Source organism: Liolophura sinensis, chromosome 1 (assembly GCF_032854445.1).
Source record: "Liolophura sinensis isolate JHLJ2023 chromosome 1, CUHK_Ljap_v2, whole genome shotgun sequence".
Taxonomy (NCBI): Eukaryota; Metazoa; Mollusca; class Polyplacophora; order Chitonida; family Chitonidae; genus Liolophura; species Liolophura sinensis.
In genome coordinates this window covers 58,280,938-58,304,913 of record NC_088295.1, presented here as the reverse complement: position 1 = coordinate 58,304,913, position 23,976 = coordinate 58,280,938, and the positions used below count along the sequence as shown (strand labels likewise).

The 23,976-nt window shown below is 40.2% G+C and overlaps 1 protein-coding gene across 1 annotated transcript; it reads right to left on the bottom strand.

The window, feature by feature from the left end:
* Positions 1-7,191: 7,191 nt before the first annotated feature.
* On the bottom strand, positions 7,192-23,949 carry LOC135462594 (uncharacterized). The gene is made up of 8 exons (XM_064739821.1): positions 23,821-23,949; positions 23,285-23,635; positions 22,413-22,724; positions 20,269-20,430; positions 8,345-8,384; positions 8,035-8,105; positions 7,725-7,760; positions 7,192-7,277 (listed from the first exon to the last, which is right to left on the bottom strand). The coding sequence occupies exons 1-8, from the start codon at positions 23,858-23,860 to the stop codon at positions 7,192-7,194; spliced, it is 1,098 nt and encodes a 365-aa protein (XP_064595891.1). The 5' UTR covers positions 23,861-23,949.
* Positions 23,950-23,976: the final 27 nt, after the last annotated feature.

The following is a 23,976-nucleotide window of genomic DNA, read 5'->3' as shown; positions in this document are numbered from 1 at the left end:
TTACGTCATTGCTTGGCGTCCATATTAAAGCATAAAGTCCATATTAAAGGGTAACGTTGTTACAATATTTTTTTCGAATTAATAATGTTACACTCTTTCAGTGTGCTTTTGAAACCAAGACTTCTTTTCCTCATAATTATGCAACACATGGAACATGACTGATGATGTAAATTCTCTAATAAAAGCCATTCAGGGAGACTGTAATGTGGGCTTTGTTACTGCTTTGTGAGTTTTGTTGCAAAATTGTACCTAGTAAGAGAAATTTTGCATATAACTGAATAATAAAAGAAACAGAATATTAACTTTATACCTTTTTATAGTCATTTTGATTCTGAAGTGAATTTATTTATGATTATAAAAACCTTGTATTGTCAGCTTGATATCCACTCTCTTTAGCCCATACTGACATTTCCATCTACCCGGGCCCATCTCTTCTGTGACGTTCTGTATCGTCACTGTGTAAACTTCTTCACCGTTGACATGCTGACATACCCCTGATAACCCGGCTTGTGATTATGGTGATACCGCTATTGACGATGTACAGTTGCGGGCGATGTATATACGGGATGAGGCCTGACCAACAACACGGGTCCAGGCGACAACAAACCTGTCACCTGTCGGCCTGGTTATCTTACACTGTAGGGTAAAGGGACGACCGGCCACGACATCACCTCTAACTGCAGTCCATTTCTAGAGTGAACATACATACAGTGCTGACTCACTTGAACGTCACGCTGCAGACACCACATGTCAAGACCAGTACATTCACTCTACACTAAAAACGAATGACCAATACTTGGACTAACCTCTTTTACTTGGTCGCCAAACTAGTAAGAACAAAACTGTCGATTTTCAACTAGGAACTGAGCTCGGAGCTGCCGATTACGGACACGTGATAAGCCATCGACTATGAGCACTGTTTCAATATTAAACAATATTCTACATACATGTACTTAAACAACAAGCAAACAACAATACGTATTTATAGTCTAATACTCAGTTCCTACACATCACTTTATTTGGTACTGGCAGTTTTCCACACATACACAAAGTTGATCCACAAAAACCAAAAATATTAAATTTAACACCATTTGTGTACCTTATGAGTCTTCATGCAGGCAATGACAGTGTTGGTAATAAACTTGATGGAGAACATATAAGGAATGAGTGACATCAAAATCAAATTTGAGAGGAAATTTCATGAGGAAATCTCTGGTGTTATTGAGGTGGGTCTTTCTGCAATGTTTACAAATCACGATATGACACGTTTACCCTGTACGTCCAGATTGACATTGGCACTCTTCAGTCTATGCTGACATAACCATATCTCATCTGATTATGTTAAAAGCCGTTACCTTGAACATCCAGAGTAGTACTGACACTCCCCCGTGCAAACTGACATATCCATCTTCCCCGGCCCGTGTCTTCTGTGGCGTTCTCTATCGTCACTGTATAAACCTCTTCCCCGTTGACGCGTTGACATCCCCCTGATAGCCCAGCTGGTGATTGTAATGATAGCTGTATTGATGGTGTACACTCACGGGTGGCGTATATACGGGATGCGCTCTGACCAAAAACACGGGTCCAGGAGACAACAGGCCTGTCACCTGTCGGCCTGGTTATCTTACACTGTAGGGTAAAGGGACGACCTGCCACGACATCACCTGGTGCAGAGATTGACAGACCCGGGACAGAGCGCACTAAAATATAACAAAGAGCGGATACAAATGATCTGCATAGATGATCCATGACAACAGTTGAAAATATTGTTTGCATGTTTGTTTGCTTAGGCACAAGGCTACACTGTCAGCTTGAACCATATTTCTCTTATAGCAATGGAGGTGAGGAATCCTTTAACTACAGTCCAGTTCTAGTGCCAACATACTCCTACCGCTGATATAGTCAGACTTGACACCATTGAAACTGAAACGTAGGAGTTACAAATCGGAGGGATGTACCCTTGTAACATAAAATAATGAAGATGTGACAAGGTATATTACAAATAATTGGCCAGAGATGTCACAGTCTAGTTGCAGTTTGCACACAGTCCGGGTGCAGTTTACACACACCCAGGTGCAGTTTTATTTATTTATTTATTTATTTATTTGATTGGTGTTTCACGCCGTACTCAAGAATATTTCACTTGTGCGACGGCGGCCAGCATTATGGTGGGAGGAAACCGGGCACAGCCCGGGGGAAACCCACGATCATTCGTAGGTTGGTGCACACCTTCCCACTTACAACCGGAGAGGAAGGCAGCATGAGCTGGACTTGAACTCACAGCGACCGCATTAGTGAGAGACTCCTGGGTCATTACGCTGTGCTAGCCGGAGCAGTTTTACATACAGTCCAGGTTCAGTTTCAAACAGTCCAGGTGCATTTTATACATAGTTCAGGAGATTTTGTCGGTTCATACACACAGTATACTTACGTTGCCAAAAGCTGACAAACAGAGTTAGTAATTTTGTCATTGTTACTGTCAGCTTGGTAGGCCTGGTAGGCCGTGCGCTCGATGCACAGATCTCCATTCCAGAATAGAAGTTCCCTGTTACTGCACCATACACTGGGCAACAAGACAGCTAAACTGTTGTAATTTAAGTTGCGTTACTCTGTCCGTGAAAATATCTACATAACCAGACTAACCCATGCTAGATACATACATAACAGTGTCAATCCGGAAGTAAAAATAAAACCTACATTGAGGCCACAGCTTACTCGGATTACACGATGTATATAGGTATGTACACGTCGGGTCAGCTGCAATAGCACAACTAGTACTCAGACGTCAGCTTTGCAATCATTCATGATGCTGAGAGTGAGTTCATCCTTCGGCATTTTCATATTAGGTTGTTTTCTTGGGGTTTTTTTTCAAAAATGAACGGTTGAAAATTTGACTTCAGTCTGCAATATGGAACTTATGTAAAACCAACCAACCAAAGAAAGTAAGTCCACACCTGTTTGCTGGGTAATGTGCAACATTCTAGGTACTGTCAAACCACTTCAGTTCTTTGTTCAGAACATTTCCACTCACTGCGTATAAATATATTGACACACTTGCGGTCAACGTTACAAGATGACCTCTGTGTGTGTCCAGCGGCAAAAAGCTCAAGTGATATCACTGGTCCCAACATAGTCAGAAAAGGCTACAGTAGAATCCAAAGTTTAAATGCATTTTACTCAGTCGAAAAATATTCTAAAAAATAAACCAAACTATTTTTCCGGACAACATTTATCGATCTTTCATCTGACATGTACTTCTTTGCCTTTAACATAGCATCCCATCAATAACCCCACCTTCAGGTACGAAACTGGGCTCTGTAGAGTTAAGGAACGTTCTGGAGTCTGTCGATAATCAACAATCAGACAAGTACCTGAATGTTATGTGTGGCAGGATCAAATTGGGCATTCCTTTACTATCTTGGTAGTCGGTTGTTTTGAAAACTGTAAAGATACGTGTGCGTTTATAATCATAATAACGCGGCCTTCATTGTCATTTGTAGCCAGAGAACAAGATCTCCCTATAATGAGGCAATAGCGTATAAATGTAGGCGTCGAAACTGAGGACTGTCAAAGAATCAGGCGTCACTCATGATGGACGTTCCTGGGTAACACACACAAGATCATTTACCAAAACAACATTCAGTACAAGCCTCGAAAAAACAAAGTGTAAATAATTAGACTGTCGTTTGAGCGTATGCACCATCAACATTTATTCACACAAAGACCACAAATGTTTCCTGTCACGCCGACTTTACCATGAGACAAATAGTTTTAATTTTGACGCAGTGGGTTATCCTTCGGATAGTTATATATACCAAAAGGTTCTGCATATAGCCTGTACATGTTTCGTATTGTAATACACTGTTGACCATAAAGTTGGAATAAAATATTTTAGCCACAATCCCAGAAGTTTAATATTATTTTTCGCCTCAAAAATAATATAAGCCGACACGAATTGATGCATAATCTCTCTCTACTACGAGTACAAAAATGTTTTATTCTATGCTAATATGAGAATTACATAAGAGGCTCTGATGGTAGTGATAAAAAGCCCTGTGCCTGGTGCTTCTCCAGTGATCTTCATTCAGAGAGAGGTCAAATTACCTCGCGCATAACGGAGTTCTCGGTTTCGCATGGAACAAAAAGTAGTGTAGCGGGGATTCCGGCTATGCCTCGTGCTACTCCAATGCCAATACGCCGGAGAGTGATTGCCCTCCATCAAGAAGGCTACAGACAGTCCGATGTTGCCGATTTTGTAGGCATATCGCAAAGTACAGTCAGCAAAATCATCAGACGTCATCGAGACGTGGGTCATTTGCGGCTACGTCAAACTCCAGGACGACCACGACTGACTACGAGACGGGATGACCGCCGACTGCTCAATCTCTCTCGCACAAACCGGAAAATGTCTGCGAACCATCTTCGCCGTTTGTGGCGGAGGCATTACGGAATCAATGTTTCCCGAACAACGGTGAATCGCAGATTACTTCAGCATGGTTATCGAGCAAGACGTATGACCAAATGTCCCCGCCTAACCGCCCAACATAGAGTCCAAAGGCTTCGCTGGGCTAGGGAGCACAGACAATTGCAGTTAGGGCATTGGCGACATATGCTCTTCACGGATGAGAGTCGCTTCTTCCTGAAACCTGTGGACAGAAGGCAAAGGGTTCGTCGTTTGCGAGGAGAAAGCCTTTGAGATAACTGTGTGCAGGAAAACAATCAAGGGGGTGGCGGTTCAGTAAAGGTTTGGGCCGGTATTCACTATGGTGGAAAAACGCCGTTGGTGGTGCCCGACGAAAACGTCAACGCCGTCGTGTACATTGATATCCTTGAAAACCATTGCCTTCCATACGCACGAAGGGTTTATGGAGACAATTTTCGTTTGCAAGACAACAACGCTACACCACACAGGGCCGCTGCAACACGAGAATTTCTTCGGGCACAAGGGGTGGAGCAGTTACCTTGGCCATCGTGTTCCCCTGATATGAAAACAATAGAACATGCCTGGGATAAGTTAGGGCGAGCCATCAACGCACGTGACAATATTGCTGAAAATCTGCAAGAACTGGCACAGGCTCTAATCAATGAGTGGAACGTTCTGCGCATTGAATTCATTAACAATCTGGTCGACAGCATGCAACGACGTCTTGACGCATTGATTCGTGTCAGGGGTGGTCATACGAGATATTAATGACTGTTTCTCTTACAAACTGTATTGTCTGTAACTTATAATACGAAGGGAACAAATACGTTTATGTTTGTGATATGGAGACATTGCAGTAAAGCCTTCAATCCTTTCGTCTTAAAATGCCAGTTTTTGTTTTTACGCCGTTCTACAGCCTATAATCGATCCATTAAAGATTACAATAGGCTGATATGTGTAGAAAAGACCAACATTTGGTGTAATGCTGATATCTACGCCATAATCAAGCATTCAATACCGCGTACAATTAGAATAACTCCGAATTCAGTCGTCGAATTAATTTATTCCAACTTTATGGTCAACAGTGTATTTGTTAGATCTTGTGTGTTGTGTGACGATTTGAATTAACGTCAGACGTAATTACTACAAGAATTTGTGTGTGGTATTTCTGGATTCTTTCCCTCATCATAGAGAGCAAAGAGCAATGTCACTCTTTGCATGAGCGTTGTTATGCAAATGCTTTTATTTACCTTCTAAACATCACACCGTTCTGGATTTCGCAAATCAATTATCTGTTAGACATAATGCGTAGAATACGATAATTAGTTCGTTGACATTTTCTTAGTCGTCCAATGTGTTTCAGGGTTTACCCACACAAAGCATATATATTTATTTATTGATTTATTTCATTGGTGTTTTACGACGTGCTCAAGAATATTTCACTCCTCCGATGGCGGGCAGCATTATGGTGGGAGGAAACCTGACAGAGCCCTGGGATACCCACGACCATCTGCAGGCTGCAGGCAGACCTTCCTGGACGGAGAGCAAAGCATATACAGTAGAGTGCGACAAGATCATCATGAAATGGAGGTCATGATATATATGTATGATGCTCTTAACGAAAGGACTGCGTGCAAGACGACACAAATCACTGCGTGGGAATTTGCGCTCATAACTGGTACAAGTGCATGATCTGTCCCTCGCTGATCATGGGAACTAATGGCTTCATTACTTCACCAGTACACCCATTAGAATCCAGAACTTGGGAACTATACCAATCCAGTTCAAAAGTTCCTCAGGTACATCCATCTTCGTTAAATCAGGTATATTGCTACGCTATAACTCGTATCATATATTAGTCCGACGGCCACGTCTTCTTATCGAAATTAAACAGAACTTAACCGTTATCCAATCAGATCGGATTTATGCATACAGAAAATTTCAGACGCACCAATCAAATGCTGTGTGCATTGCAAGTGCTTAGGACTACATGGCGGACAACGCTGAAAAAACGTATTTTGACATCACGTTCAAGGCAGGAAACCAGCAACTACTGTGTCTGTTTTTTTGCCCCCACTCGTAGAGGGAAGGGAAAGTATTTGCTGAGTCAGACCTACAATTGATACTTTACGGTTTCGAAAGGGGCACGCCAAAGTCTAGTCGGACTAAACTTGATGGGTGGGCTAGAGGCCATGTATGGTGTATTGAGCAAGGCGATCTATTATATCTGTATACTACCATAAGCATATGGACATTGGCCCCTGTTTACTAGAATGTGGAGCATCGTCTTGAAATGTCCGAAAATTTGCTGAACTGTGTGTTCTGGACAGTTAAGGCAATGTGTTGTCCACAGAAACACTCCGATATGACTGGTCCCGGAAGGTTCCGTTCATTTCCTCAAGTTTTCACTCCTTTCAGCACTGTGAATTCGAATTCGGATTGTGGCCAGTGGTTGATTTGTTGATGTCCTTACATGCAGTCGAATTGAGAGTAAAATAAGAAGGCGATCACATGGACCAGTTCTCTATCAAGAAACAATATTTAATGTTTAACAACATAACGGCTCGTTTTAAGAATCCCGTAGAGATTATGATATACTTGTTATTATAACATTGATATATTATTGTAACATTTAAAAACTTTCTCACTATTTCATAACGATATGTTTAATTACAAGTACATGTATGTCGTCTTCACATATAAAGATTATGATTCAGGAATTAGTATTTATCTTGTTATGGCCGGATAACAAAAATTGCATTGAGTCTTCAGAACACAGTGGCATTCTCGTACACTCTGTTCTCACGAGATGTGGATGGCGATGTTGTTCCTGTGAGCCCCTCGTAATGTGGACCTGCTGAATGAAAACACATGTAAAGGTATTACAGAACATGAGAAAAGCAGGCACTTATAAATATATGGGCGATCTGTGAGGAGCATTGCAGAATTCAGCCAAGGGTTTCTTTTCGGCATTTTTACGTTGCTTATAAAAATCAATCATTTTGAACCTCAACTATGACGTTAAGGCGTTCCTCAGACAAGCAACTTTTAAAATTAACCGTATTCAAATTAAGAATATAGGACGTTTTGTGAAAAGACAAAAAAGAGTAAAAAGGATAAATTTCTTGGGGCGAAATCTTCATTTGCAAAAGAAAGAAGCTAGAATGGAATGAAATGTGGTTAAATTTAGGATTTGGTTTGGTGTAAATTACTTTACTTTTACAGAATTATTTGTCACGTTTTGTTCAGAATAACATCTTGAAGCAGAACAAGGACATAGTTTTAAATGAAAGTATCGTACCTGAACTTGGTCTGGTGTCCAGATCTTCATAGTGACCTGCAACAAGCAACCGAATACAAGCTGTCATTATGTTACGTTTTAGAGAATCAGTGAAGATCAGAAATCAATGTCTTCATTTTTAATTTTTCCATTGATAAAGAGAAAAAAAATCGCGTACTAATATGAGCCAAAGTACATGTACTTTAACAGTCTTTACAAAATGGCTCACACAGGCCCAATATTTCTTTACAGCAGAATGTTCCCAATACTCAAACGGAAAAAAGACAGAAAAAAAAACAAAAAAATAAAACACGTATAAAGTTAAATTTACCGCGTGGAAATTTTTCGAGGCCAGCCGTGTCGGCAACACCTCTATCTTCCAATGTCCTGTCTTCAACAACCCTGTCAATGTAACAGTACGCAGCCATTTCATTTTCTTTTCTCCTGTATTCTATATCTATATGAAAACTGCTTGATTATTTACTCACTAACTACAGACTGCAAACAAAACTGGGGATTTTTCTTGATTGAGGGACAGCCACAAAGTGCTTGATACATCGACACATGAGAACATAGTAACCATAGCAGCGGCCTTGTCTGATCACGGACTGTTAAAAAAGCACATAGTGTTAATTGTATACCTCATGACTTGTTCTGTATTCTCCTGGTCAAACCTGTGCTCTGAGGACAAGAAAAGATATGGAATTATTGTCAAATGTCTGTGTTTCGTACAAATTTTCCTAAAAGCACTGAACATTTCCACTTTGATGGTGATACGATATACACTGGGATACACCCATGTTTAATCAATTCGACGCTATTGCCAGATGTCGTAAAGAAGTTAAACATGGGATTTTTATTAAACTCTGTTATTAAACTCTTGTGTCATAGCTTCTCTACGGCACAACAACCAATCCCTATTACAGTTGTAATTTGGTTGTAATCTGAACTTCAATCCGTATCCAGAATTTTAAAAGTCAATCTTCACTATGCCGAGATAAGATACAATTACAGACTTCTGTCCTCTTTCTCTGTTAGATATTTGTACACTGGTCTGCGCCGAAGGTGTGACCTCATGTTAGTAAAACTAAAATGTTTTAATGTTAACAGGACCATCATGGCATATGGCTCCAATTGACATGCACATGTCTTACATGTACACATTAAAAAGACTTATTAAAACAACTGTTTAAGTGGGTAAAAGAAAGAAACTAGCCTTTGTTTGCTCTTGAATGTGGTTTTCGCCGCCGCCAGCAACTCACGGAAAGATCAATGATAGTGACGACTGCAATGCCAATAACAACACCTATGGCAAGTATACCACCTTACTGACGCCGGCCTCAGGGACATTGTTCTGTCCACGGATTAGCCGTGAAGCTGTAAACGATTCAGTGAACAAACGTGTAAAAGAGGACTTCGTAACTCTATCGAACACGTTTCAGTCAAGAGTGTAGGTCAATGGTATAACATTACACAGTCTGTTGCTGTGATACAAGTCTAATTTTAGCTTCATCTTCATCCTATCAAATCAGGTCCAATAGGACTCAAGAGGGTGTTTTTTGGCCTCCTCCGAAGTGATCAATCACTAAGTTGTGAAATTTATTTCATTCTTCTAAACTTAGTCCCCGGAAATCCTAATGTATTCACCAGACGGGCTCGGTCTTTACAAGTGTGCTGTTTTTAACATGTGAAAGAGTACGCAAGCTTGAAACCACGCTCAGGTGACAAGACCGAGTTCCACAGTTGTAAATGCCTTCCGGGCGGTTAATGTGGTAGTTGACAAACCGATATTAGTTCATAACTTTAAGGAGTTATACATTTACAACAACATTCTATTGATGTATTTGTACTTACCTAATAAACTACAAATAAGCGAAAAGGTGTTTTGTCTTGAATATTTTCCTAGACTGCCGTTCAAACTGACCCATCTGTGTGCAAAAGTATCTCGACGGTATAAAGATTACAAATCTTACCCACCTTGAATAGTACAGTTTGTTGTAGCGTACTGCGACAAAGCTATGCCGGAGTTTGGCTGAAGTCTGAACTGATAGAACACTCCAGTCTGTAGATTGTTCACATTCGTCTCCACAAGTTTTATCCTTCCCGGATTTCTGACCAGTCCTCCCTCCCAACCCTTCTCTCTTCCTTTGTACTCCAGCTTATAGTACTCCACCAGAGAGTCTTCGATGCCAGACGCCCATACAAGAGAAGTCTGGTTTTCCGTACAGGATATCAGCCGCAACTCTTTTGGTATAAACTGACCTTCTAACAATGAAAAATAAATAATACAGTTTTCAAGCAACAATGGTGATTTCAGGCTGACGTTTTCGGTTTAGAACACCATTTCAGGTTGAATAAAATTTGTCTCCTTATACAGGGGTGGTCAATGATTTTCTCCCATATCTCTTGCATTATTTTCAAACAAGATACCATGCCTTGCGGTTTTGTCCACGCCACTTTTGGTTTGTTAAACGTGATAGACGATAAGTCTATGGCATATTGGTAATTGAAAATCTGTTCAATTTGTAATCAAATCCAAAACCCAAAGCTAAATTATACCTCATCTGTCCTAAATTTTGGTTTATCGTTTAGTTTGTTGAATGCGCTCCTTACTCCTTACAGCAGTTGTGTCGCTCTCTCTACGGCCTCTATATCAGTGTCACCACTAGAGAAGCTCGACCTTTGGAGCCTGTGGGACGGATGTGGGCTTGTTTCGGCTTAATGCCTTATCACTAATCTCCTAATGTGAACCTATGATCAACGTTTATCAATAAAGATCACCGTGACCACAATGACCATGGCGTTATTGAAGATTTTTGTAAAAAAAAACAGCGATGTAAAGCGAACCTTAGACAGTGGGGCATGCGCTGTAAGAAGTATAGAAGTGCTCCACAAGTTTGGCTAGAACAATAATAATCCTACAAGATACAACACGGGTTCCGGTCTAAGGCTTAATTTCCTCGTTATTTCAAAGGTAAAGCTTTTCATTCAGAAGACTGATATCAAAGTGTTTAACGGGAACGCGTTTTACCACGCAGATATATACATGTATACTTGTATCTCTTGATGAAGATGTTTTGGTAATTTTATAGCGGATTTAAGTAATTAAAATACTGTACCCATCACATTTATTCTTATTTGTCTAATTGATGATCCAATACTGTTCGTAGCCTCGATCTGATACACGCCGGAAAGCCTCGCTTCTGCTGACTCATATTCCACCGTCGACATGGTGACGTCACGCCAAGATGGACCTCGGGGATTTGTCGTCACAGCGTCATCAATTCGACGGCCACTTTTATACCAGTGGATAACGACATCATCGTTGGATGTTACGTCACATGAGATTTTTAGTCTTTGTCCTTCGAACAGTGTCACTTGAGTTGAGTTACACAATATTCGGGGTGAATCTGCTGAAAACAAACAGTACGTGACATAGACAACGATCTGACTTGCAAAATATAGCGTATATAGAGCTGTGTGGCGAGGTACCCGAGACTGGGCCCTCTCTGTAAGCTCACTTCTGATATCTCTGCTTCTGCAGTATAACTGGTGTTCTTGTACCAGGTGAGGACGGCAGCAGGATTGGACTCACCACTAGTACATGTAAATGTCATGTCGCCGTTTTCTTTGACGGTGACTTGTGTTTCCCGATTGTCCCGAATCTCAACGGAGCTGTACGTTACCAGGTCCAACTGTAATGAGCCACGACACAAACGACGACTGTCGTTGGGCATTTATTGGCTGTATGATAAAGTTAAGACAGTTCACCTAACAATTCCTAATCAGTTTTAAAGCTGTCAAAATCATACCGTTGGAAAACATTAAATTCGTACTCTTGTCTACCATGTCTGTCTCTATTCTGGAGTTTTCCGTCACGTTCATGCTATCAAGACGTTTGACTGTTGAGACATTCTTATGGTGATTTCAGTTTTCATCGTTCATCAATAAATAATCATTGAATTATTATTGTCAAGAGCAGCGTTTCTAATATAGCTGCCCATGTGCTGCATCTTAAGTACAGAAAATGGAGGCATTTAAGTATTTTCACTTGTTTTCTTTAAATGCTAGAAACACCTGACAGGTCAAGGTCAGTGTTTCGCCAGGCTCCACGCCTGTGTTGTTAACATAAACTGACAGGAGGACGCCTGTCCGTGGAGGATCTGACAATAGCCTAAATTGTAATTTATTGTGAACTATCCTGTCTATTCCACAAACACAACAGGTAACAACTAGTCACAAAAGCATGTTACTGTGAACAAGAACATTCCACATCCATGGTTAAATTATGGACACTTTTTTTTGTACAGCAACCAGCAAGTGCAAAAATACTGTATAATTTATCAACTTCGCTGATACCAAGTGTCGGATAAGAGGAGACCCGCGTTCGATACCAAGAAGAGTTATGACTAAGGCTCTGAAAATGGTTCTTTTAGAATTTCTTTTAAATGGAGGTGATAGGCTATGCCAATAAATTAAGTACAGTATAAGAACCCTGTGACTGTACACGTAAGGGTCGACATGGTCGACGTCTTTCACATGACGTTCCATGCACATTGCAATACAGGCCTTTAGTTAGAAACTTCAATTAGTTTACCTATTCTAGTTTGAAGTTAGGCGCTGAGCTTTTGACTTTTACCAAAATATCCCCAATATTCTTCTCCCTACGTAGCCGTAATAATGAAAAAGAAGTTGTAATAAAGAAAATATAAAACGGCCTGACAAAAAGCCAGTTACACTTCGTTGAACAGTGGCAGTCACACAAGATATCCTCTTAAATGGTTTTTTTTTTCAATTTACTTTGAACTTGTCTATATATAATTTCTAATTTAAAGATCCATTTTTAGTCTGAAAACTGATTCAATCACAAACTCAACTGTCATACATTATTCTCCTGTATTTTTTCGGATACAGCCTAATTGTACAACATAATACTTACACTGTACAATGAGTGGGTAGACTTGTGAGCGTACGGGAGGGCCCTTACACTGTTTGAGGCGTTACAGTACATCTCGGCTCCGTTCTCCTCGGCACTAGCTGTAAACGTCAGTTTTGGGGTTGTGGTCAGTACCAAGCTGGTATCTCCGTTACAGTCATGCGGGTCTAGCTCCCGGACATTTCCGGAATTCCGTATGTACGCCTTTATCCAGGCCTGGGGCTTACAGGGCGATGACACACAGGTCAAGTTGGTGGGATCATCGGCTAACACTACATCTGGAGAGTTCGTCAGAGTTACCTGGGTTACCATTACTAAAATAAGCCAAATCTGGTCTCCTATCTTAATGTTTTATCACAAATATTTGTAAAGGATATCCCAACATTTACATTTGTATAAGAAAGACAGTGCATTACTGTAACAGATTTTATCCACTTAGCTCTAGTTTGGCAAATTTCATTTCGTGGACCCTTTTGAAGTTTCCTAATAGGCAGAGGTCCTTAGGGCAACGGATTAAGTGACACTTGTCAAAACCTTTAGCGTCCTTTTTGTCGTGTTTGGTTTTCCACATACATTGTATGATATACATTCACCTTGAACATCCAGAGTAACACTGACACTCTTGCCTGCATAATAACATATCCATCTGCCCCGGCCCGTATCTATGGTGACGTTCTGTATCGTGACGTGTTGACATCCCCTGATAACACGGCTGGTGATTGCGAGAGGTATTGACGATGTACAGTCACGGGAGGAGTATATAGGGGATAAGTAACTCCAATGTAAACTAATCCTGTCACCTGCCGATCTGGATATCTTACACTCCAGGGTAAACGGACGAACGGCCACGACATCTCCCTGTGCTGTGATTGACTGACTGAAGACAGACTGAAACAAGGACGTCAACAAGCCTATCTTTTAGTTAAACATTCAAGTGCTTATGCAAGCTAAACTGATAATAAAAACCATACAATGTACACGTCAAGTAGTTGAAGACAGATGTCGCTCTCCGGTAAATGCATGTAATCAGGTTCTGTTGTTTTGTGCAAACACTTTGTATCTGTACTTACTTTGCCACAAAGTTATAAAACTTGTTGCAGGTTGAGCTACAGTACATTGTATGAGGCAGTTAAAGTATTGAAAATCAAGCGGCTTACTTTAGCCCGTGAAACCTCCACACAGCCTAAATTGTCAAAAGCAAAATGTTGACAACATTGTCAATCCGGAAGTAAAAATACTGAGCATAGGCCACAGGTAACGCCAGTAAACGGACACTCTGTGCAAGTTTTCACATTCTACTACACAATATTTGGAAAGAGCCTAATGTCAACCCAGATGACAACAAAAACTCTTTGGTTGTTTCACGCGTTACCATGATCCTTTATGAGTAATTCTAGACCTGCGATGCCTGTTAGAATACTTTCTACGGGTATATCTCCATTTTCCGCTCTTGGCCCATCAAATATACTTGCAAGTATGTTGACCCTGTCGCGTATGATAACACGAGGAACACCATTTTCTTATTGATCTCGCATCCTGTCTTACAGCAAAACAATGACCTCTTACGTCAAAAGGAGAATGTTTAAAGGTAAGACTAACGTGAAGAATCAAAACAGTTTGAATTATGTAATAGAGTTTTATTAAATTAGAAACATTCGTGTGAAACTTTGCATTCAACGGTGAACTTTTCTGCCCATATTGGGGCCAGTGACGTCACATCAGATTTCTGGCAACTAAACACAAAGACTACAGGATTACATCTACGCATTCACGGCATGAACGAACTGTGGAACGGTCACATAGCAACATGCGGATGGTCGTGGGTTTCCCCCGGGCAGTGCCCGGTTTCCTCCCACCATAATGCTGGCCGCCGTCGTATAAGTGAAATATTCTTGAGTATGGCGTAAAACACCAATCAAATATATATGTAAACAAATTGAAACGAACTATTTCAAGTACAACTGATGGAACATGATGCCACTGGTGCTCTCTGGGTCGCCACAGACCACCGTAAAAGATGCTGCTTAAAATCCCTTTCAGAGACCACAGCGCTATGTGTATTAATCAAACAAGTTTGGGGTACATGTATGAGTACAGAGGATGCATGTTATGTTGCAGCATATTTAAGGCATATAGAGGTCATGAGATAGTTTTAATAAGTAGTCCCTGTATTGATATGTTCTATACTGATAAGTGTTACATTGATAAGTTCTATATTGATATGTTCTATATTGATATGCTCTGTATTAATGTTTTATATTGATATGTTCTACATTGCTTTATGGGGGCCTCTGTGGTTCACTTGGTTAGCGCGCTAGCGTAGCGTAATGAAGCAGGAGTCTCTCACCTATGTGGCCGCTGGAGTTCAAGTCCAGCTCATGCTGGCTTCCTCTCAGGTCTTACGTGGGAAGGTCTGGCAGCAACCTGCGGATGGTCGGAGATTTCCCCCCGGACTCGGTTTCCACCCACCATAATGCTGACCGCCGTAGTATTAGTGAAATATTCTTGAGTACGGCGTAAAACACCAGTCAAATAAAAAAATATATATCAGTATGCTCTGCATTGATATGCTTTATATTGATAAGCTCTACATTGATATGCTCTGCATTGATATATTTTATATTGATAAGCTCTATATTGATATGCTCTGCAATGATATATTTTATTTTGATAAGTTCTATATTGATATGCTCTACATAGATGTATTTTATTTTGATAAGTTCTATATTGATATGCTCTGCATTGATATATTTTATATTAATAAGTTCTATATTAATATGCTCTATATTGATATGTTTTATATTGATATGTTCTGTATTGATATGTTTTATATCTATATGTTCTATATTGATATGCTCTGTATTGATATGTTTTATATCTATATGTTCCATATTGATATGTTCTGTATTGATATGTTCTATATTGATATGCTCTGTATTGATATGTTCTATATTGATATGCTCTGTATTGATATGTTTCATATTGATATCTTCTATACTGATAAGTTCTATATTGATATGCTCTGTATTGATATGTTCTATATTTTATATGCTCTGTGTTGATATGTTTTATATTGATGTGTTCTGCATTTATAAGCTCTGTATTGATATGTTCAATATTGATATGCTCTGTATTGATATGTATTTTATTGATATGTTCTATGTTAATAAGTTCTACATTCATAAGTTCTGTATTGATATGCTTTGTATTGATATTTCTGTATTGATTTGTTCTATAATGATATGCTCTGTATTGATATGCTTTATACAGATATTTTTTACATTGACATTCTCTCTATTGACATGTTCTATCTTGATATGCTGTCTGTTGATATGGTATATATTGTTGTTCTGTATTGATATACTGTGTATTGATATGTTCTATATTGATATGGTTCATGTTGATGTGCTCTGTATTGATATGTTTTTTATTCACATGTTCTATATAAGTAAGTTCTACATTGATAAGTTCTATATTGATATGGTCCATATTGATAAGTTTTTGATATACAACATTGATATAAACATAACACGTGCCACTCCCCGGGCGTTGTTTAAACGCTATGTTGAACATTGGCTTACATTTATTGTCCAACTGTGGGTTGCAATTCGGAATAAAAACAATTCAATCCATTCCAGTACGTGGATACATGATCTTCCATCCCTTCACGCTATAGTATTTCACTCTCCGCAAGGGAAACTGTCTGAGTAACTTAACACACGCACATGTTACAGCTGGCTGATCTCTTTATGTCCATGGCGTATAGGACTCAACGACGAACATCCCCGTGAATAGTACTCGAGGAGATTAATCTCTGTACAGCTGTTCAACAGTATAGTTCAAGCAATGCTTGATGTCCCTATCACGTAAGCTTCTGACCTGTTTGCCCCTACATTACAGATCCTATGATAACGAGTTAATCTGACATCGCTATGTGGAACGATTTCGACACCAAAGGCGCTACCAAAAACCATTTCACAGAATCGCACAACAAAGTGCATCCAAACGTCTATATGTGACACCTTATCAATTCTTAAGAACGAACAGGCTATAAATGTAGTCAATGTTTTTTTATTAAAGGATACATGAAGAGATACTATAAAACGAAAGGTATGGAGTTAAGTGAAATGAGAACAATTCATTTTTAATGTATATTTTATGTTTCTTAATAACTCTGATTTATGCATATTTCCCTTCAATGATCGAAATATACAGAAATGATGTCATCGATCAAGCTAAAGAAAACTGAATTTTTGATGTACTTTTTCATGTAAGCCCACATCCTAAACTCGATAATAAGAAATATAAAAAAGACGTGATGGCAGGAATGAGGGGTCCTCGTGGCTCAGGGGATTAGCACGCCAGAACCCAGAAACCTCCGACCAATCCCGTCGCTGTGAGTTCAAGTCAAGCTCATGCTGACCTGTTATCCTTGGAGGACTAAAGTAAATACATTTTCTTCAGCCTGTCATATCTAACATAAATACTGTGGGAAGTTTCCCAGGCCTTGAATAACTTGGTTACGGGTTCGAATCCAGCTCTTGGTGATTTAAGTGTTTCTCAAGAACCCGACGAGGGGAGACAGTCTGTAAAAAACTGAATGAGTCTTGTCTGTTGTCGTCGGCATGGCATTTAATTCAGGTAGAACCATAAACATAACGGCATTGTGACTAGTTTCCAGCAAATAGTCAGTGTCGCGAAACAATGATTTGACAAACAATATGATGAAAAGGGTCTTTAAACTCCAACGTTAAACAAACCAGCAAATTAACACAGGGTCATTTAAGCCTTAAGAACACCGCAGAATTGCATGTTGTACACAAAAACAAGCTGACATGATCGGTTTGAGCAATTGGCTTTTATTTCCACCAGTTTGACCATGGCTTACGGCCAGTGGTCAGTTCTAGCTGTCGGTCATTACCTTCACCGATGTTCGTGCTCATCCGTGCATTGTTCTGGGCTTTTAGTATAGCTTTCATCGTCAGTTTCAAGGACACGATGATAAGTTTTCCTTTCATACATGATCACCAGATTCATTACAGTGTGACATAAAATAGGACAGCTACATAAAACAAAAAGCATTTACATGTTTAAAAAAGTACATATTTATATAATGTTCCACTTGCATGAGATTTCAACTTCATTCCTCCTCTCGTTGGCAAAGTTTACACTACCGTTACATGTTGATGTCTCTCAGCAACTGGCTTTTGCAGACCTTATTCGGCGTTTCTTCACTCCGCCGACTATTCGGTCTCATTAGTTTCACAGAAGTTTGACAATGCCGGTTTGCATACATACTCATGCTACTTTATCTATCTAAAGTACGGCCAATGTGGGATTGAGCCATAATGGACCAATTCAATTAAATCCTAACAAGGATTAATAAGGGGCTGTAGATACGTACTAGTGATAATCGCTTTTAACATTTCTTCCAACATCACAACACTTCCCTCATTTGGCCTTTCAAAATGTAACGGATTATGCCATCATATACATGCTAGTAATTTTTTCTGTTATCAAATACATGGCCTGATATTAAAATCACATTTTATGTTCATACCACGGTTTCATTCTCGTAGACTCTGTGCTCACCAGGTATAGATGACGCCGTCGTTCCTGGGAGCTCCTCGCAATGTGGACCTGATGAGTGTAAACACACGGAAAAGTCAGTACAGAATATGACCACAATGCCAAGAACTGCCGGCCGATTGCTGAGCAGTACCGCCACATTAAGCATGGGAGTTTTTTCGTATTTATCTCTTTCGTGCTACGCTGTGCATATACATAAAACGTCAATAAACTTTTTCGTTAGCCTTTCTCCAAAATCACGTTACACATCAGGATGTCTTGCTTACGAAACCAGCAACGAGAATAAAAAATTTTTGATGTTATGACAGTGGTTCTAGAACTGCCAAGTCAGTGAATGGTAAAAGCGGAGAAACACTTCTTCTAACAAATATTCACTCAAAATAGCTTACAGCAACCTGTAATATGAATCAGGCAGAATAAATGTTACTAATTTTGTAAAGCTCACCAAAGCAATTAAAAGGTATGCAAAACATTTTACTCAAAATGTCACATTAAATCAGATTAAGGATATTGGGTGATGCTCATCAGAAATATCTTACCTGGGTTGGGTGTGGTGTCCAGATCCTCATAGTGACCTGTGACAAGCGAAGATTCGCCATCAGTGAACATCTGACTTCAATTCATTGTGAAAGTTTGAATCCAACACAGTTTAATTATTTACAATAAGTAATATTCACCAAATGTTTTTACCCAAAGAACTGAGTTCTTTGTTACATAATGTTCCAAATATTTGTGTGCGTAAAACATAATGTTGAGTTTACCATGTGAAACATGTTCAAGGTCAATCGTATCTTCCACAACTGTGTCTTCTATACCCCTATCTTCCACAACTCTGCCTTCTATACATCTGTCTTCTGTACTTCTGTCTTCCACAACTGTGTCTTCTATACCTCTGTCTTCCACAACTCTGTCTTCCACAACTCTGTCTTCCACAACTCTGTCTTCCACAACTCTGCCTTCCACAACTCTGTCTTCTATACCTCTATCTTCCACAACTCTTTCTTCTATACCTTTGTCTTCTATGACCCTGCCAAAGTAACAACATACAACAAGGTCATTTATTTGTTTGTTTGATTGGTGTTTTACGCCCTACTCAAGAATATTTTACTTATACGACGGTGGCCAGCATTATGGTGGTAGGAATTCCGGCACACACACAAGACCATCCGCAGGTTGCTGTCAGACCTTCCCACGTACGGCCGAAAAGAAAGACAGCATGAGCTGGACTTGAACTCACAGTGAGTTGGTGTGAGACTCCAGGGGCATTACGCTGCGCTAGCGTACTAACTAACAGAGCCACGGAGCCACCCCATCCCCCCCCCATACCACCACCTAAAGACTTATACCTGGCTCATAACATAGGGCACTGATTTCATGCTTGAAACTGCAGATACAATAACAAACGAGAACATAATAACATTAGTAGAGGACATTTCTGATCACGGACTGTAAAAACAACACATAGTGTTAATTGTATACCTCATGACTTGTTTTGTATTCTCCTGGTCAAACCTGTGCTCTGAGGACAAGAAAAGATATGGAATTGTTGTCAAATGTCTGTGTTTCGTACAAATTTTAATACAACCACTGAGCATTTCCACTTTGATGGTGATACGATATACACTGGGATACACCCATGTTTAATCAATTCGTCGCTATTGCCAGATGTCGTAAAGAAGTTAAACATGGGATTTCCATTAAACTTCTTCGCCATGTGAGAAGAAACAACCCTTATTTCATTTGTAATTTGGTTGTAATCTGGATCTGAATCCGTATCCAGAATTTTTAAAACCAGCCTTCACTATTCCGAGATAAGATAAAAATGCAGAGTACTGTCCCCTTTCTCCGTGAGGTATTTGTACACTGGATTGCGCCGAAGGTGTGACACCATGTTAGTAAAACTAAAATGTTTACAAAATATTTCATGTTAACAAGACCATCATGACATATAGATCCAACTGATATGCACATGTCTTACCGGTACACATTAAACACACTTATTAAAACAACTGTGTACATAGGTAAGAGCAAAAAACTAACCATTGTTTTCTGCTGATTGTGGTTTTCGACGCCGCCAGCAAATCATGGAAAGATCAATGATAGTGACGACTGCAATACCAATAACAACGCCTATGGCAAGCATACCACCTTTACTGACTCCGGCTTCAAGGACATTTTTCTGTCCACAAACTGGCGGTGAATCTGTAAACGAGAAGATTGACAAACGTGTAAAACATACTGCATAGCACAACGGACTTCGTCACATATCGCACACGCTTCAGTCACGAGTGTAGGTCAGTGGTATGACATTACACATTACCTGTTGCTGTGATACAGGTCTACTTTAAGTAATTAAAATACTGTACCCATCACATTTATTCTTATTTGTCTAGTTGATGACCCAATTCTGTTCGTAGCCTCGATCTGACACACGCCGGAAAGCCTCGCTTCTGCTGACTCTTATTCCACCGTCGACATGGTGACGTCACGCCGAGATGGACCTTGGGAGTTCGTCACAACGTCATCAATTCGACAGCCACTTTTATACCAGTGGATGACGACATCATCGTTGGATGTTACGTCACATGAGATTTTTAGTCTTTGTCCTTCGAACAGTGTCACTTGAGTTGAGTTACACAATATTCGGGGTGAATCTGCTAAAAACAAACAGTACGTGACGATCTGACTCGCAAAATATAGCGTATATAGCGCTGTGTGGCGAGGTACCCGAGATTGGGCCCTCCCTGTGAGCTCACTTCTGATATCTCTGCTTCTGCAATAGAATTGGTGTTGTTGTACCAGGTGAGAACGGCAGCAGGATTGGACTCACCACTGGCACATGTAAATGTCATGTTGCCGTTTTCTGTGACGGTGACTGTGTTTCCCGATTGTCCCGAATCTCAACGGAGCTGTACGTTACCAGGTCCAAATGTAATGAACACACCAACCACGACTGTCGTTGGGCATTTATTGGCTGTATGATAAAGTTAAGACAGTTCACCTAACAATTCCTAATCAATGTTAAAGTTGTCAAAATTATACCATTGGGAAACATTCAATTCATACTCTTGTCTAGCATGTCTGTCTCTATTCTGGAGTTCTCCGTCACGTTCATGCTATCAAGACGTTTGACTGCTGAGACATTCTTATGGTGATTTCAGTTTTCATCGTTCATCAATAAATAATCATCGAATTATTATTGTCAAGAACGGCGTTTTTAACATAGCTGCCCATGTGCTGCATCTTAAGTACAGAAAATGGAGGCATTTAAGTATTTTCACTTGTTTCTTTAAATGCTACAACACCTGACAGGTCAAGGTCGGTGTTCCCCCAGGCTCCACGCCTGTGTTGTTAACATAACCTGACAGGAGGACGCCTGTCCGTGGAGGATCTGACAATAGCATAAATTGTAATGTATTGTGAACTACCCTGCATATTCCACACACACAACAGGTAACAACTGGTCACAAGAGCATGTTACTGTGAACAAGAACATTCCACATCCATGGTTAAATTAGGGACACTTTTGTTTGTACAACAACTAGCAAGTGCACAAATGCTGTATAATTTATCAGCTTTGCTGATACCAAGTGTTGGGTCAGGGGTACCCTCGTTCGATACCAAGAAGGGTTATGACTAAGACTCTGAAAATGGTTCTCTTAGAATTTCTTGTAAATGGAGGTGATAGGCTATGCCAATAGCTCAAGCACAGCATAAGAACCCTGTGTCTGTACACGTAAGGGGCGACATGGTCAACGTCTTTCACGTGACGTTCCATGTACGTCAATACAGGCCTTTAGTTAGAAACTCGAATTAGTTTACCTGTTCTGGTTTGAAGTTAGACGCAGAGCTTTTGACTTTTAACTAAAGATGCCCAATATTCTGCTCCCTACGTAGCCTAAATAATAAAACGCAACTTGTCATAAAAAAAATATAAAATGGCCTGAAAAAAGCCAGTTACACTTCATTAAACAGTGGCAGTCACACAAGGTATCCTTTTATATGTGTTTTTTCCTTTACTTGAAGCTTGTCTATATACAATCTCTCATTTAAAAATCCATTTTTAGTCTGAAAACTGATTGAATTACAAACTCAACTGTCACACATTATTCTCCTGTATGCAGTCGACATACTTGGTTTTCTCTCTTTTCGGATACAGCCAATTTACACAATATAATACTTACAGTATACATTGAGTGTGTAGACTTGTGAGCGTACGGGAGGATCCGTTACATTGTTGGAGGCGTTACAGTATAGCTCGGCTCCGTTCTCCTCGGCGCTAGCTGTAAACGTCACTGTCCGGATTGTAGTCTGTACCGAGCTGGTATCCTCGTTACAGTTATGCGGGTCTAACTCCCGGACATTATCGCATCTCCGTATGTATGCCCTTATGCAAGCCTGGGGTTTACTGGGCGATGACACACAGGTTAAGTTGGTGGGATCACCGGCTAACACTACACCTGGAGAGTTCGTCAGAGTAACCTGGGTTACCTTTACTGAAATGAAAGAAAAATGGAGGGTTTTCCAAATCTGGTCTCCTATTCTAATGTTTTATCACAAATATTTGTAAAGGATATCCCAACATTTACATTTGTATAAGAAAGACAGTGCATTACTGTAACAGATTTTATCCACTTAGCTCTAGCTTGGCAAATACATTTCGTGGACCCGTTTAAAGTCTCCTAGTAGGCAGAGGTCCTTAGGGCAACGGATTAAGTGACATTGTCAAAACCTTCAGCGTCTTTTTTGTCGTGTTCGGTTTTCCACATACATTGTATGATATACATTCACCTTGAACATCCAGAGTAACACTGACACTCTTGCCTGCATAATAACATATCCATCTGCCCCGGCCCGTATCTATGGTGACGTTCTGTATCGTGACTGTGTAAACCTCTTCACCATTGACGTGTTGACATCCCCTGATAACCCGGCTGGTGATTGTGGTGCAAGAGGTGTTGACGATGTACAGTCACGGGAGGAGTATATAGGGGATAAGTAACTCCAATGTAAACTAATCCTATACAACGTAATACAACGTATGCTATGCATTTACCTTGAACATCCAGAGTAACAATGACATTCCCGCCTGCATACTGACATAACCATCTGACCTGGCCCGTGTCTTCTGTGACGTTCTCTATTGTCAATGTGTAAACCTCCTCACCGTTGATGTTCTGACAACTGCCTGATAACCCAGCTGGCGATGATGGTGATGGTAATAGTGGTATTGACGGTGTACACTCACGGCTTGAGTATATTCGGTATATCGTCTGATTATAGCTACTAAACCAGACCATACTATTCCTGTCACCTGCCGGTCTGGTTATCTTACATTCCAGGGTAAACGGACGACCGGCCACGACATCACCTGGTGCTGTGATTGACTGACAGGAGACAGACAAGACTGAAACAAGGATGTCAACAAGCCAACAATCTTTTAGTTAAATATTCATGTGCTTATGCAGCCTAAACTGATAATAAAAACCATACAATGTACACGTCAAGTAGTTGAAGACAGATGTCGCTCTCCGGTAAATGCATGTAATCAGGTTCTGTTGTTTTGTGCAAACACTATGTATCTGTACTTACTTTGCCACAAGCTGAGAAGTGCCGTAAGTAGGTCCTTCATTATTTCTGCTCGTCTCTTGGCCCAGGTACATGTAAAACGTGCGCTTGATGTATCTGTCCTCGAATAAATTTATACAAGTTGTTGCACGTTCAGCTACAGTATATTGTATGAGGCAA